This window comes from Oncorhynchus masou, chromosome 4 (assembly GCF_036934945.1).
Source record: "Oncorhynchus masou masou isolate Uvic2021 chromosome 4, UVic_Omas_1.1, whole genome shotgun sequence".
NCBI classification, from domain to species: Eukaryota; Metazoa; Chordata; class Actinopteri; order Salmoniformes; family Salmonidae; genus Oncorhynchus; species Oncorhynchus masou.
Window position 1 is genome coordinate 12,454,440 of NC_088215.1, and position 18,068 is coordinate 12,472,507.

General features: G+C 42.4%; 1 protein-coding gene across 1 annotated transcript in view; it reads left to right on the plus strand.

Moving 5' to 3' along the window:
• LOC135524102 (VPS10 domain-containing receptor SorCS1-like) overlaps window positions 1-18,068 on the plus strand; it is a 159,099-nt gene that overhangs the window by 72,914 nt on the left and 68,117 nt on the right. The window contains exons 2-3 of the mRNA XM_064951309.1: window positions 6,219-6,286; window positions 12,913-13,012. Of these exons, the coding sequence (XP_064807381.1) occupies window positions 6,219-6,286; window positions 12,913-13,012 (168 nt within the window). The remainder of the gene's footprint in view (window positions 1-6,218; window positions 6,287-12,912; window positions 13,013-18,068) is intronic.

An 18,068-nucleotide genomic window follows, 5' to 3' on the forward strand; every position in this document is an offset into this window, starting at 1 on the left:
ACACGCAGTAACTCAATGTCTTCCCCTGTTACAGTGATCACGCTGTGAATAAGGTGAATTCTGCCATCTAATCAGGCGAGTAGCATTGCAGGTGGCGGAATCAAACCACAGCAATGAAAATCTGCATTTGCACTTTGGATGTGTTTTAGTAATTTCAGAGTCTTCTTCCCACCACGGTGCTTTGTGTTTATCTGTTCTTCTGCTGATGGAGCTAAACACATACAAGCATGGCAGATAACTACTAAGTACAGTTGAAGTCGGAAGTGTACATACACTTAGGTTGGAATCATTAAAACTGTTTTTCAACCTAGGTTGGAATCATTAAAACTGTTTTTTCAACCACGCCACAAATTTCTTGTGGAGTGTTTTGGCAAGTCAGTTAGGACATCTACTTTGTGCATGACACAAGTCATTTTTACAATAATTGTTTACAGACAGGTTATTTCACTTATAATTCACTGTATCACAATTCCAGTGGGTCAGAAGTTTACATACACTAAGTTGACTGTGCCTTTAATCAGCTTGGAAAATTCCAGAAAATGATGTCATGGCTTTAGAAGATTCTGATAGACTAATTGACATCATTTGAGTCAATTGGAAGTGTAAGTGTGGATTTATTTCAAGGCCTACCTTCAAACTCAGTGCCTCTTTGCTTGACATCATTGGAAAATCAAAAGAAATTGGCCAAGACCTCAAAAATTTTTTGTAGACCTCCACAAGTCTGGTTCATCCTTGGGAGCAATTTCCAAACGCCTGAAGGTACCACATTCATCTGTACAAACAATAGTACGGAAGTATAAACACCATGGGACCAAGCAGCCGTCATACCGCTCAGGAAGGAGACGCGTTCTTTGGTGCGAAAAGTGCAAATCAATCCCAGAACAGCAGCAAAGGACCTTGTGAAGATGCTGGAGGAAACAGGTACAGAAGTATCTATATCCACAGTAAAACGAGTCCTATGTCAACATCACCTGAAAGGCACCCAGCAAGGAAGAAGCCACCGTTCCAAAACCGCCATAAAAAAGCCAGACTACGGTTTGCAACTGCACATGGGGACAAAGATCGTACTTTTTGGAGAAATGTGCTCTGGTCTGATGAAACAAATATAGAGCTCTTTGGCCATAATGACCATTGTTATGTTTGGAGGAAAAGGGGGGTGGCTGGCAAGCCGAAGAACACCATCCCAACCGTGATGCACGGGGGTGTCAGCATCATGTTGTAGGGGTGATTTGCTGCAGGAGTGGCTGGTGAACTTTACAAAATAGATAGCATCATGAGGTACGAAAACTATGTGGATATTTTGAAGAAGCTTCTCAAGACATCAGTCAGGAAGTTGAAGCTTGGTCGCAAATGGGTCTCCAAATGGACAATGACCACAAGCATATTTCCAAAGTTGTGGAAAAATGGCAGCAAAGTCAAAGTATTGGAGTGGCCATCATAAAGCCCTGACCACCGATCCTATAGATAAATTGTGTGCAGAACTGAAAAGCATGTGCGTACAAGGAGCCCTACAAACCTAACTCAGTTACACCAGCTCTGTCAGGAGGATTGGGCCAAAATTCACCCAACTTATTGTGGGAAGCTTGTGGAAGGCTACCCGAAACATTTGACCCAAGTTAAACAATTTCCAGGCAATGCTACCAAATACTAATTGAGTTGTATTCTGACCCACTGGGAATTTGATGAAAGAAGCAAAAGCTGAAATAAACAATTCTCTCTACTATTTATCTGACATTTCACATTCTTATTATTCTTTACTAGGATTAAATGTCAGGAATTGTGAAAACTGAGTTTAAATGTATTTGGCTAAGGCGTTTGTAAACTTACAACTTCAACTGTATATCAGTACAATATAACATCTTATTTCCATTAGTATCCAACCTGGAATATATATATATCAACATACGATATCCAGCCGTGAACAGAGAGATTGTGCATACTGTGTGACAGATCTTGACTAAAACCCCGGGGGTATGTCAACAAGTTGGTTTACAACACTAAATATGTTGGTCTTAAAATATACAGAAAACTATATCACTGTGGTTTCGGGGTAATATTGTCAAAAGAAAAAAATATATATAGACTTTCTATTAGACTAGCTAATTAGGCCCCAGAAATAGGCATCCCAAAACCCAGAACATTACTATGTATGTTTGCTATTTATTCTAACATTTCTTTGCCTGGGACATTGCTCTCAAATGACATGTTTTGATCCTCAATGGAGACAGATTTTTGGGGGGATATCCAAGAATTTGACAGATGTCTTGAAAATCCAGGTTCGCAGCAACATTTTACTTTGGAATCTGGAGTAGGGATTGTGAAATATTTCCAAAATATGAAACGACAACAGCTAATCCTACAGAGAGACGGCATGTTGTCACGATGATCCCTCCGGAGTTTGACAGATTCAGGTTTTTGAACATCTAGGAAGATGAATCATGTTTAGATATGATATATATGTATTTGACTAACTAGTTTTTTTTCCTCTGGAATATAATAGATATGTAGTAGCGTGCAATGCATTCCTTATAGATTTAAAAACACAGACTAGCATTGGGTGCGAGCGCTCAAGACTCAAGACTACAGTATCTGAATATCTGAGACGATACCTGAAACATTAATAAGAGTGAGGAATACAGAATTGTACTTTAGCATGCATTCAGAAAAAAACATGACTAATCTCTCTCTCTCGTACAATTTAGTGAAAGAAATACAGAAGAAGACGAAGAGTTTTATATGAATGCCCTAAAGTGTGTGCTTAACATGTCTAATTTCTGGAAGTTTCACAGTCAGACAAAGCCGTGGCTAGGATCCCTGTGTTTTCTGTTTGTTTGCTGCTCGGGGCTCTCTGTTGCCGTAGGAGATTGTAATTATTATTTGTATATGCGTGTTTGGGGATTTTGATCGTTGTTCATCATTTTTATTTTTTCTCCCCTTGTCAAGGACAATCACCAGATAGCGGGAAACACAACGAGCCGTTTTCTGGCAGCAAAGACACTCAGTGTGTGTGCGTTTTCTTTCTGTGTGTGTATTCATGTCTGTGTTTCTGTCTCTGTGTGTGTATATTTGCGTGTGAAAGAGAAACTCTAAGCACTTAAGTCTTTGCAGAAACACAGCTGTTATTGATCCGCACCCTGAGCTCAAACCTCTCTTTGCATTTCTAATACCCCCTAAAATTCTGCCAACCAGACTTTGCATAACATTTGCAAACTCCCTCAAACTGGCCTTCAATGCACTTTGAAAGTTTTACTTATCCGAAAGGGAACACTTAATACAAACCTCGCCAGGCCTACCACCACGAACTTTCTTCTGAAGCCCAGTGACTTACTTCAATGTGGGGTTTTCAGCATAGTGCACCCATAAACAGAGCTGTCGCCTCAACCTGCCACCGCCACGGAAACCCAAACGCCTCACGAGCTAAAAGTCAGTCTTCCATCGTCTCTCCCTCACACAACTCTCTCCCCTTTGTTAGTCCTTCTCAAATATCTTCATTTCCCAAAAGTCTGTCTTTTCCTTCTATTGCTCGGCAAAGGTAATATTTACAGTAGGAGTCTACCCACGGGCCTAATTGGCAAGCTCGGTAATGTAGCATATGCACTTTCCAGCGGGGAGACCATCTGACACGGACGCACGCTGATGGCCACCCACATTAGGCTCCATATGTGGCAGACCGATGGGTCCGCATGCACACTGTCCTTCAGCTAATGATGCCCGCTACACAGCCAGCCCCGCCTGGCCTGCTCCGCTTTTACAGCTCTGCTTACTTTGCTTTCAAAGGACTTTATCTGCCCAGGTTATTGGTTGCTTGGGCGAGGTGATAGAGAACCTGGCTCTAGTACACAGAAACAAGCAGAGGTGGAGGCATAGGCATGGAGTACAGAGATACAGAGATACATTGGTACAAGGGCACCTGCTCTGACAAACAGACATAGAAAAACTGAATTTAGAGGTTTGGTAGAATTTAGGAGAGAGAGAGGAGGGAAGGAGATAGAGGGAGAGAGAGAAGCCTTGTGGAGGTGGTTGTGTGTGTGTGCGCCTTTGTGCGTGTGTGTACGCGCCTGTGTACGAATTCTCCCTCCAGCTGGCCTGCGAAATGGACTGGGTCATTAGCATGCATTGGTCTCATCTGCACATGTGAGGTTATTCATCCCCTTGGGTAAATCTCTCCTCACCAGAGTATCTACCACTCAGACGCTTTGAGGAGACGCCGGGCTACGTTGTGAACAAGCTCTTAATTTAAAGGAGTTTTGTGTTGATGTTTTCTTCTCTCTAACATTAACTCCTCCACAGGTCGACCCAAAGCAGCCGTGTGTGTGTGTGTGTGTGTGTGTGTGTGTGTGTGTGTGTGTGCGCGCGCGTGCATTGGTTCGGTGGGTTCCCGAGGCCGCAGATGTTGCCTCATACATAATACAGCGTGATCAAAGGGGCCTGCCTCACAATGTAATTCCCCGCTGCAGAGGTGCATCTGTTCTGGCGTTGTAACTCACTCGCGGGGCCCCCACGCTGGCGGAACTCACTTCACAAAGTCACACAAGTTCCACGGTGATGACTCCTCTGCCACTCCTGCCTCCACAGCATGCAGCGGGAGGTAGACTCAAAGGTATCCGAGGAACAGGGAAACAGTTGGATGTTGCCATGACGCAGTGTGCAGCCAAGGAACATTGTGTAGCCGGTCTTGGAGACGGCATGTACAAATTGTTTATAGGCTCCGGTTGTTTTGTTTTTGCTGTACACTATGGACTTGGGACGATATTCCACAGAGTTTTTTTCCCCTGAATATGCAGTTCCCTAAAGTTCCTCTTAGAAGTTTCAGACCACCTCTGGGTGTTTGTGTATGGAGGAGGAAAAAAATAAGCTATGTCGATGATGCTAAGGTCATCTGGATGACATGAGGCTGATAAAGATAGACATAACACTGCTGCTGGATCTGTTCGACTTGTCCATGTTGTTACTGACCTCTGTGTTGTATGACATCCACACGCATTTGAACAATCCCGAAACTGTCAAAGCCATGACATCATACTCAAGGCGATTCCACACAGTTAGCAACATGCTAACAGACAGCAAACATTGCGTGAAACGTCAGGGGCCTATAGTACCATGTCAAAGTAGACTGGTAAACTACAGGTGTGCTTGGTGAGTAGCTCATAGAGTAAATAGATTGCGAGGGCTTCTGTAGTTCCGTGCTTCTGTAGTAACATGCTTCTGTAGTTCTCATTCTGCTTCGGGCGGAATGCAATTTATCTGTCTTTTCGTTTTCCCCCGAAGACTTGGATCGACCCAGATTTCCCTTCTAAATCCCATGCACTTTAAGGGTGTTACAGTTCTAAAGAATATTTACAGTGCCGCGTTTAGATTGAATAGGATATGATTAAGTAATGAGCTCTAAATAATTAGTCGTCACACGCTGTTCATCTGATGTATCTTTTAGTTCTTCTCGCTGACAGTTCAGCTGAGCTTGCTCGTCAGTAGTCAGATCCCCTGAACAAGCTAGGTGGAGGACACATTTGTTTAATGTATTCTCTATCAGGTAGGACCGTGAGTTTCCCAAAGACAGAACAATGCCTTTCACGTGTGGCTACAGAGGCTACATATCAAACATTTAATAGCTTCCTTTCTCTGTTCCTTCTGTTTTCGATTTTGAAAAGGATGTGATTTTAGAAAGTATGGAAGAAGCATCTTGTCTTATACAAGTGAACATGAAATAAAGGGACACAATTTGAACGTGGGAAAAGAAAGGGGGAGACCTAGTCAGTTGTACAACTGAATGCATTCAACGGAAATATGTCTTCCGCATTTAACCCAAGCCCTCAATCAGAGAGGTGCGGGGGGCTGCCTTAATCGACATCCACGTCACCGGCGCACGGGGAACAGCGGGTTAACTGCCTTGCTCAGGGGCAGAACGACAGATTTGTACCTTGTCAGCTCGGGGATTCGATTCAGCAACCTTTCGGGATGTTAACAGGCCAAATTGTTGATGACCTGTGGCTTGTAACACCAATAACAGATCATTTCCTTGGATTTCACAGACTGTAGAAGGAACACGGTCTCCTTGACTGCTGACAATGTGATTCGGGGACGAATCATCAAATGTTTTGAAATTGCTATGTGAAATGCGATTACGCCTAAGTTTAAGATGAATTGTTTGTTGAAACGTGCATTTATTGTAGGCTGCGTGTTAAAGTGTATTCATAAAGATTCTTCCTCGTGTCTTGCAGGTGATTCTCATGCTGACCAAGTTGTTTGACTTCAACCTGAACAGTGTCACAGAGAGCTCGTTGTGGAGGTAAGCACGTCATGCAACGATAAAGTAAGTCTTCTGTGTACATTTCTGTGTCAAGTCTTCAGCGACTGCCCATTATATTGGATTCTTAGCTGCAACAAGGTTGTGTTTCATGCTCTGTCTCCCTTGTATACCACAAAGATTATAAATGCATATAATAAGTATGAGTACATCGCCATAAGAGGTTGACAAATCGAAGCCTTACACAAAATCACCTTGAATATTTAAACGGTGCAACTTGCCCTCTCCTCATTGAGGAGACTTTTCACCCGCATAACGTGCACCTGTCCCCAGAACCTTCCAGCTGACCGACCAGATGTTTAATTCATCCCAAAGCAGACAGGCATTAGTGTGAATATGAGTCACAGCTACTCACGGACAGCCAATGTGCTCTCCAGTGTTGTCCAAGTGCACTTACTTTGACTGGCCTTGAGTGCAGCTCAAGCGAGTCTCGTTGCACTTTCAGCTCAAGGGGCTCCTCCGCATTACTGAAAACTGAATTCATACATAATCCACTCCCTTGGCTATAGTTGTAATATCTTGTATTTGTATGTCTACAGGTTGTGTTCTTGCTACCTTGATATTCGGTGCCCAATAGGTTATTTATACAGTGTGACATTCTGTGAATCTGTTCAGAGTCACGTACAAGTACGTTTGAGACTTTGCCGAAAATGTAAAGTGTTTGATTGTCCATTGGAAAGCCCACAGTTAAAGGATTTTAGTTGTTCTTCTATAGACTCCTTTCAACGGAGCATGTTTTGTGACGTCTCGCCTTATTTTACCCCGGTCTTTTGTAAAAAAAAAGAGTCAAATTGAAAGCTCTTACATTTGTTCCACTTGGCAAACATTAAAGTTGATTGAATGCGGGTTTTGGCCTTTTAAGAGACCTCGGAAACAGTAGGCCTGTCAAATCTGTACAAATCTCAGCGGTGCGGGTCTGCTGGAACATTGCGGCCCTCGTGTGAGAAGGAGGAAAACAGACCTCAGGACTTTCCGGTGATTTCAGCGGTCCACAACTGATCTGTGGGTCACCCCCAAGGCCCATCTCCCAACCACAGCAGTGGTAAATGTAGCGTTATGTGATTCTCTATGTAAGTCCTAACCACTAACCGTTAGTGGCTCAAGGCCGTGGATGGCTCAAACGTGAACGGGTGTGATACCTCATTACCCTGTTAATGGTGCTTCTAACATCGAGAGAGAGAGAGAGACTGTCCTGGTAGTTTAAGAATGGTAGACAGCCTACAAACCTGGGGCAGAAATGGGAGGGGGGTACAAGCCCAACCTGCTCCTCTCAAAGCGGAGTGGCGAGAGAGAAATACTGTCGGAGTGCACCGATGCAATTCATACATTAATTTGGAATACTTAGCAAAGCTGCCATCCGTTGGACGTTTCAAGCTGTTTATTGTTTATGTTGCACCCCGCTAATGCAATTAGCGACCTCTCGCTAACCATCTCCAGACTCATTGATTAATCAAACTCCCAACAGGGCTTTGGGCTGCTGCTGTCATAGTACAGTAGATATATGGGGGGAAATCTAATTGGGCGTGCACTGGGGGTACTCTAAGTCTCCTCCCAAAATAAAGGTGTTGTCCTTGAAAAGAACCCAACAAGGCAATATCACATTAGTATGGTATGAATAAAAGAGCTTGAAATTGAACCCTCAACTAAAACAGAGGAGTAGCTAGGTATTTGATGTGAGGAGTAGCTAGGTATATGATGTGAGGAGTAGCTAGGTATATGATGTGAGGAGTAGCTAGGTATATGATGTGAGGAGTAGCTAGGTATATGATCTGAGGAGTAGCTAGGTATTTGATGTGAGGAGTAGCTAGGTATATGATGTGAGGAGTAGCTAGGTATATGATGTGAGGAGTAGCTAGGTATATGATGTGAGGAGTAGCTAGGTATATGATCTGAGGAGTAGCTAGGTATATGATGTGAGGAGTAGCTAGGTATATGATCTGAGGAGTAACTAGGTATTTGATCTGAGGAGGAGCTAGGTATATGATGTGAGGAGTAGCTAGGTATATGATGTGAGGAGTAGCTAGGTATATGATGTGAGGAGTAGCTAGGTATATGATGTGAGGAGTAGCTAGGTATTTGATCTGAGGAGGAGCTAGGTATATGATGTGAGGAGTAGCTAGGTATATGATGTGAGGAGTAGCTAGGTATATGATGTGAGGAGTAGCTAGGTATATGATGTGAGGAGGAGCTAGGTATATGATGTGAGGAGTAGCTAGGTATATGATGTGAGGAGTAGCTAGGTATATGATGTGAGGAGTAGCTAGGTATATGATGTGAGGAGGAGCTAGGTATATGATGTGAGGAGTAGCTAGGTATATGATCTGAGGAGTAGCTAGGTATATGATCTGAGGAGGAGCTAGGTATATGATGTGAGGAGTAGCTAGGTATATGATCTGAGGAGTAGCTAGGTATATGATGTGAGGAGTAGCTAGGTATATGATCTGAGGAGGAGCTAGGTATATGATGTGAGGAGTAGCTAGGTATATGATGTGAGGAGTAGCTAGGTATATGATCTGAGGAGGAGCTAGGTATATGATGTGAGGAGTAGCTAGGTATTTGATGTGAGGAGGAGCTAGGTATATGATGTGAGGAGGAGCTAGGTATATGATGTGAGGAGTAGCTAGGTATATGATCTGAGGAGGAGCTAGGTATATGATGTGAGGAGTAGCTAGGTATATGATGTGAGGAGTAGCTAGGTATATGATGTGAGGAGGAGCTAGGTATATGATGTGAGGAGTAGCTAGGTATATGATGTGAGGAGTAACTAGGTATTTGATCTGAGGAGGAGCTAGGTATATGATGTGAGGAGGAGCTAGGTATATGATGTGAGGAGTAACTAGGTATTTGATCTGAGGAGTAGCTAGGTATATGATGTGAGGAGTAGCTAGGTATTTGATGTGAGGAGGAGCTAGGTATATGATGTGAGGAGTAGCTAGGTATATGATGTGAGGAGTAACTAGGTATTTGATCTGAGGAGGAGCTAGGTATATGATGTGAGGAGTAGCTAGGTATATGATGTGAGGAAGAGCTAGGTATATGATGTGAGGAGTAGCTAGGTATATGATGTGAGGAGGAGCTAGGTATATGATGTGAGGAGTAGCTAGGTATATGATGTGAGGAGTAACTAGGTATTTGATCTGAGGAGTAGCTAGGTATATGATGTGAGGAGTAGCTAGGTATATGATGTGAGGAGTAGCTAGGTATATGATGTGAGGAGTAGCTAGGTATATGATGTGAGGAGGAGCTAGGTATATGATGTGAGGAGTAACTAGGTATTTGATGTGAGGAGTAGCTAGGTATATGATCTGAGGAGTAACTAGGTATTTGATCTGAGGAGGAGCTAGGTATATGATGTGAGGAGTAGCTAGGTATATGATGTGAGGAGTAGCTAGGTATATGATGTGAGGAGTAGCTAGGTATATGATGTGAGGAGTAGCTAGGTATATGATGTGAGGAGTAGCTAGGTATATGATGTGAGGAGTAGCTAGGTATATGATGTGAGGAGGAGCTAGGTATATGATGTGAGGAGGAGCTAGGTATATGATGTGAGGAGTAGCTAGGTATATGATCTGAGGAGTAACTAGGTATATGATGTGAGGAGTAGCTAGGTATATGATCTGAGGAGGAGCTAGGTATATGATCTGAGGAGGAGCTAGGTATATGATGTGAGGAGTAGCTAGGTATATGATGTGAGGAGGAGCTAGGTATATGATCTGAGGAGGAGCTAGGTATATGATGTGAGGAGTAGCTAGGTATATGATGTGAGGAGGAGCTAGGTATATGATGTGAGGAGTAGCTAGGTATATGATGTGAGGAGGAGCTAGGTATATGATGTGAGGAGTAGCTAGGTATATGATCTGAGGAGGAGCTAGGTATATGATCTGAGGAGGAGCTAGGTATATGATGTGAGGAGTAGCTAGGTATATGATGTGAGGAGTAGCTAGGTATATGATCTGAGGAGGAGCTAGGTATATGATCTGAGGAGGAGCTAGGTATATGATGTGAGGAGTAGCTAGGTATATGATGTGAGGAGTAGCTAGGTATATGATCTGAGGAGGAGCTAGGTATATGATCTGAGGAGGAGCTAGGTATATGATGTGAGGAGGAGCTAGGTATATGGAATAACTCAATCGCCTGTAACACAATACACAATCCCCAGTGATCCAATATCACAGTGAACCAGAGCACCGTTATCAGACTCGCTTTACATTTGTATTCATTTAGCAGACGCTGGTACAGTATCCAGATCAACTTACAGGAGCAATTAGGGTAAAGTGCCTTGCTCAAGGGCACATCGGACAATTTGTCTTTCACCTAGTCGGCTCGGGGATTATTAACCGATTTTAACCGCTAGGCTACCTCCCACCCTGTTATTCTTGTCTCTTTATAATATTCCATCCAACACATGAACAATCCAGAGAATTGGCTGGCTGAAACCAGAGGTCATATGGAGAAGATAACAGCAGAAGGACAGGGGTAGAGCCACCATTTCACAACCTCATAACCAGCACAGCCTTTTTCCGCAATCATTGTCCTTGAGCAACCAAATGGGGGGAGGGGGACGATTGTATTGGTTTCATTGGTTCATGTTGAGAGTTGCTGCACCACTAAAAGTAAGTCATTGGGCCTTAAATCACAGCAGGCATATGATAGGGTTCTGTGAGGAGCAGATCAATAGCCAGATGATGTCATTGTCCTGTGGTCCAAAGTGTCGATGGATCCACCCGTTGATAGATGTTACCGCTGGTATTCAGGAGTTCACCGAGAGACGCCCATATTTAAACGGCATGGAAACCATCCCATAATAAATTTGAAAAAGTAAAAATGAAAGTCACGGGGCTGGGCTGTTTGTGTGTTTCTATGTGTTGTTTGTCGACTTCACCAGAAGAAGAAAAAAACTACTTAAAAATTGTAACGGTTCCATTTCAATAGAGTTTCCAAAATCAGGATTTAACATTTCTTTAAGCACATGATGAATGAAAACCCTCTATCGAAGTCAGTGATTGCTTTGTTTGTAGTAGGGACAAGCATTGTAGGGTGATGCATGCATGGTGTATTTTTGAAGCTTTGCCTGCTTTGAATGTGTATGTGTGTGTGTTTATGTGTGTGTTTATGTGTGTGTTTATGTGTGTGTTTTAGCTGAACATGAAATAGCTCCTTGATTGAGCCTCACTTCTCTATAAATAAAATGAACCTGGCAGGGGAGATAAGTTGTTCAAACTTCGAGACGTTCTGGAATGTAACATCTCAGACGGAACACAAATTTCACATTAGTACTCTGACCATCGCTTAAATATTTCAGCACAATCCCCTTTCATCCACCGTTAGCTTTGACTCAACTGTTGGGATCCATATTGGGTTGTAGTTTTATGCAGACAGACATGGTGATACTTTGAAACCACAGAGTTGTGCTACCTAGACACGACCTCCAAAAAACTTCACACATTATTTAGCCTTTTCAGTATTCTTACAAAATCCACTCAAACATTGATGTTACTTCCTTTCAAAAACGGAAGCTTTGTGTGAATGACAATGCAGGAGGCCACGTGAAAACTTTGCATAAAGCTCGTCTAACTCACGGTCCAATTCATCTTTGACCAGCTATAAAACAGTCCACTTGAGACTATGCAGCCAGTCTTTCAAATGTACGTGAAGTTTTGCACTTCGTTGTGTCTTTTTCTCCTAAAAGATTGGACTGACGGAGAAAAATGACATGATTTGACTTCAAGAATCTTGTCCTGGATCATAACAGAGCAACTATTCCAGACAAATTGCTATTGTTCCTGGTGATGCTGTTTTTTTAAAAATTCTGTGCCGTTTTAAAAGAAGTGATGGGCATTGGTCAGACAGTTGGAGACATACTGTATTTCAATGAATGTTGAAGTAATTTGTTTCGACGGCCACATATAGCAGAATGTGAGGTACGGAATTTGCCAATTTAGAGGTTGGACATCTGTTTCAAACTGGTAGGAGACTATATGTCAACAAGTGTCACAATTTCAAAAAAATAAGTATTCTACTGAGCTAAAAAGTGGCTAACAAGAACATATTTTGCTGTGGAACTATTTAACTCACATTAAAATAGACAGTCCTACAGATGTAGGATGTTAATTTGACCAGTTTCTCACAGCAGTGAAATCATCCTGCTGCATCAGAACATATACACACTTTAGAAGCCTTATTAAACCTTGATTACACTACCAGTTTGCATTTCCTGCAACAAACACGGTGATCAAATGAAGATCCTTCATCTGTATGATTAATATGAAAATCAAAGATCAAAATGGTTAACTATGCCAAATATGTGCTGTAGTGATATGTAGAGCCCACTATTCTAACTATACTTTACAGGTACTGATATTTGGTGCTTAGGCTTATACAAAACGTGAAGGTCAAACTTCCCACTTGAACCCACTACACCCTGGCTAGGTTATAGTGGATTATCCTGTGTAATCTGAGTGTGTCGTCGTAGAACAGCGAACCACAAGGAGGTGGGACCTAATTGTGCATGCTTTTTTTTTCTCTCCTACTAAACATTCTCCAGGGGATTTTTTAATTACAACAAGTAATTCATCAAGTCTTCATCAAACACTCTGATTAAATTCCAGGTCAACCGACTACGGAACCACTTACCAGAAGCTCAATGAGAAAGTGGGGGCGAAAACAATCCTCAGCTACTTGTACGTCAGTCCCAACAACAAGAGAAAGGTAATGTGCATTTATGTGTTTTGAGGTATATTTAGTGTTGTTATTTTGTCATAACTATGAGATAACATTCTAGTTCTCTGTCTGCTTTCCGTCTGCTTTCTAAATGTCTCTCTGTGTGGGGTTGTTTCTTACACTGTAAATGCTGACAAATGTCCTAACACATATAAAACAGTCGACTTGACTCAAATTCAAACGATCTATCAGTATAACTTCTAAGTCATTTTTTTTGTAGAAAAAGTTGATCTGCACATTGTGGCTCAGTTAGATACACTTACGAAGGCACGGCATTGGGCTTGCAATGCTGATGTCAACTGCCAATATATAACGAACAGAAACATTTTGAAGTTTGTACTGCCATGTCTGTTTGGTGCCTCCGTCATCTTCAACAACATCCGCCACATCCATTAAGCCGTGCTAATCTCCACCCAGAGAGTTAGCAGTGCTCCTCTGAAAAAATACTTCTAATCGTTAATATTTATACCGACCCTATAATTTCTCTCTCTTTCCGGAACGAATGAATTATAGACCAGACAAAGAAAAAAAGGAAGGAAGAATTCCAGTGTTTTAATCAAAGGATAGACGAGCTCTTCATATTTGCGACCGTTGGCTCACCCCCACCCCCTGCACCCCTAACCCCATCCAACCCCTTCTCCCACAACCCTCAAGAGGAGCCATCCTGACAATTTGAATCATTAGTCCCATCTCCCTTCATCCTTCCTTTCTCACATTCCTCCCTTTTTAAGAAGACTCTAATCAGAACAGGTCATTTTCTCCTAGTTAATTCTTGTCTAATAATGAAGATGAAATGCAACCCCCCAACCTCCACTCCCCACCCCACCTCTCCTCGCCCCGTGTTCAGTCCAATGAGAAAGCTTCTGTCATAGACCAGGAAAGAGGTGCCACGCTAATGGTGAGAGGACGGGAAAAACAGCAGTAGGCTTTATCATTGCTGTGGACTGTCATGTGGAATGTGAGCCTGTTTTGTTTGGAACATGAACACTTTGTATTACAAGAGGTAGGAGGTAAGCCTAGATAATTGTGCAAAATAAAAAACATCAAAGACCAGGGAAATGTTGTCAAGGTAACAGATGTTGATAGTGAGACATGCAGGGAATACAGTATAGTGAGCTTTACCATTTCCATTAAATATAGTGTGGACTGTTAGCCCGTGGAACGTTAGCCTGCACTGTTTTTAAATGTTTTATTGACAAGAAGTGGAAGGTACAGGCCTTGATGTTGCTACAAAATAAAAACGAACAAACCACTAAGAGTCAAATAGCCTGTTATCTTACAAAGACCATACTGGGCCGTACCTAGTAATTCACCCTGTCTCTGCAGCAAACCTTCTCGCTTATACACTGAGTGTACAAAACATTAGGAACACTTTTCTTAATATGGATTTATCCTTAGGCCAGACTCAATTCGTCCGGGAAATGGACTCTACAAGGTGTTGAAATTGTTCAGAAGGGATGTTCATAATGTTTTGTGCACTCAGTGTATGTCTCTCTGAACAAAACACAGACCGCTAGTGGGTTTCTAAAATGGCTACAGCATACTACTGCAGAGTCACCCCTTTAACACAGAACTCAGGTGATATGACGTGTAACAACAGGTAACTGGGTGCTAATCACACACACACACACACACACACACACACACACACACACACACACACACACACACGCACACACACACGCACACACACACACACACACACACACACACACACACACACACACACACACACACACACACACACACACACACACACACACACACAGAGCCTGTGGGAAGAGGGACCCAGGTTACCTTTGTCATCATCACTCTGGCTAGCTGTCACCCACGCTGTTAGGGTAAGTCAACCTTCTGTTGCTGCAGGGGATGGTAGAGTAGAGAGGAGTGGAGGAGAGGGATGCATGGGGTCGCTGGTGTACAAGGACCAGTGGAAGGCCAGTCAGAAACAATGGATCACTATTTTATCACTCAGATCAGAACACGGCATGCATTCTGACTCATTCTGAGTATGAGAACGCTTATAAGGGAAACGCTTGCAAAGGCAAATAACCATACTATCAGTAGTTTCTAGTTTTATTCGATGTATGTCTGGGATACGCATGGTATAACATCGTTCAACAAAACACTTACTGGCAGACACCTTCTGGACGGTGCAACCACAATAAAACTTAATAAAAGATAACAATATAAACATAAAGTTAATGGTTCAGTAGAACAGAATAAACATTTTAGCATAAGTATAATGAAGGAAGGCACAATTTATAGTCCAATATTTACATGTGTTTTGGGGAAGGGGGGTGGATGGGGGGCAGTGTATAAATTGAGCAGTATTATAAGTCTTGTAGCAGCCGTTGTGATGTGTGTGTGTGTGTGTGTGTGTGTGTGTGTGTGTGTGTGTGTGTGTAGCATGAATGTATATGTGTGTGTTTGTCTGTGTTGGTGTGTGCATGTGTGCTAAGGTGCAGAGAATCAGAGCAGGTGGTCAGTCCAGTTGAAGAGTAACCACAAGCAAATAGAGGATAAACAGGTTTTAGTACAGAGAAATGTGTGAGAGAAATAACGCATAATGACGGTAAATATCGACAACCCCTCTGACATGCTCGCAGATCATTTTCTTGTACAAATGTTTGGTAGGGCGGCTAATGCTTCCGGAAAATGAAAGGAATTTGAGGGGAGGGTGATTGAGCGACGGACAGATTCAGACAAACAACCTCTCTGGTTCCCTCTCAGAAGCAGTCATTTTTTTTGGAAGTAATAGCTGTGCTTTCCGTGGAAATTGCAGAACAAGCTCAATTGTGGTGGCTTCTGGGACATTCGAATGCCTTGATTCCATCCAAAATGCACCCCTAAGTTATAGAATACTTTAATGACTTTTCCACGCATTTTGGTCAAATTTGTTGTTGTATTAACTAGAAAGACATTACTTTACAATATAGAAAGACAATACTTTACATTACTTTACAATATAATGAAAATGATTGAAATTCAGTGTGTTAGTAGTTTTGGATATCGTCTAGGCCTTGTCCTGATCACAACTCTTTCCTAAGTAAGAAAACCTTCAAAACATCAAACCTGTCTTCTCTTGAGATTCAAGTCACATTTACAGTCTTACTTCAACAGGTTGAATAATGAAGCAGTTGTTTAACATGGGCTTTGCTAAACAGAAAGCAGCAGTTGTCTGTTAACTTTAATTAAATCAGTAGGCCATATATCTATCTGTCTTTAATACTAGCATATAAGTATCATTATCAATCTGTTTTATTTGATCATATTTTGGACCTGAACGCTCTCTCCACTTCCTATTGTTCCTGCAGTGAGAATTCAACATCTTCACTGAATATTTTCATCATTTATCTGCAGATAATCGCTAAAAAGAAGGAGTAGCCTTCCAGTATGCAAATTTAGGGAGTCAAAACACACATCTATCTTATGGAGGAGATTTGGTTCCATTAACCTAACAGATCCATTCAAAAAGAGCCGTTAGTTTGCGAACAACCCATCGCTAGGCTACACTGGCGAGCCACTTTAGCGGTCACTGGCATGTCTTTTCATGGGCTTCGAATCCTAGGAAAAAACAAACAAGATCTTTGGTTTTACATGTCCCGATGCTATACCATGGACATAACTACATTGTATGATATATAAATAGCAAAGGGATATAGGGGATTGACTTTATTCAGTCGTTTCGACACTTTTTGTAAACTAGTCAACACTTGCCGTTTGGTAATCAATCAAAGCACAGTAAATAACCTTTGCTCCCCGACTTCGTGGCTGTGTAGGCCGATAAAACATGCGAAAGACTGACAGGTGTCTGTAGTATCAATAGATCAATAGATGATGCATATCATTCTCTTTAGCGGCGGAAGGCTACATGGACTTTTCGGACTAAAATTTTAAGTGGAAAAAGTAGCCCGGCTTACAAGTCTGTTATCGGCTATTTAGCTGACGGCCGGGCGCTTATGGAAAACACTGATGAATGCTTTTTCTCATGAACATATTGACTAAAGCAGCAGTCAGTGGCACAAATGTTTCAGATGAGGGCCTTATTTATTTATCTCTCTCTCTCTCTCTGTGTGTGTGTGTGTGTGTGTGTGTGTGTGTGTGTGTGTGTGTGTGTGTGTGTGTGTGTGTGTGTGTGTGTGTGTGTGTGTGTGTGTGTGTGTGTGTGTGTGTGTGTGTGTGCAGCTCAGACATCATCATCAGGCAGGTGGGTGGAATATGAATTTGCTTCAAAGTTCAAATACTTCCATTCATTGCCACTATTTTTGAAACAAGCACATATTTATACGTGCAAATTAATATTTAATGTCCTTGAACTGTTGAATTCTTTAGAAAATGTTCCCATCACTTCCCAAAGAAGTGCAAATGAGGGTACGTACAGATGTAGGATCTTCTTTTGATCACTCGTTTGCTGAGAATTTTCCTGCACGGCAGGAAATGCAAACTTTTAGTGTATTCGATGTTTAAAAAGGCTTCTAAAGGTTGTAATTTCCACTTTAGAATGTTTAGCGTGCTAGCAACTGGAACTGCCATGAGACCCAACTGGCTCTAGCATGATAGTTTAGCGTGCTAGCACGGCGCAATTTACCATCCTTCAGCTGGTGGAGGTAAACGCTAGCACGGGAGTGGTTCCTCATCTCACTGTTCTTCATGGGAGACAATACAGGCGTGATCTGAGTCAAGGCGAGTTAGCCATGCTCTGGCTGAAGGAAGGGAGTAGATGTGCATGTGGTGGTAAATGTGATGGAAGCGAACAAACTAACGGTGGAAAAAATATAGAACATCTGTCAGCCCTAAGGCACAATCTACAAATGAGAGCGAGGCAAGAACACTAAGGCCCAAGAGCAGGCTGGGAGGGAGGGAGGGAGGGAGGGAGGGAGGGAGGGAGGGAGGGAGGGAGGGAGGGAGGGAGGAGCCAATGGAGAGAGAGAGAACCCCTTGGAGTGCTTCCACAATCTCACACAGATCACATCTCATGACGCCACATGCGATTAATCTTACATTCCATTATGATTTATTAATGTTCCACGTATCGTGATTG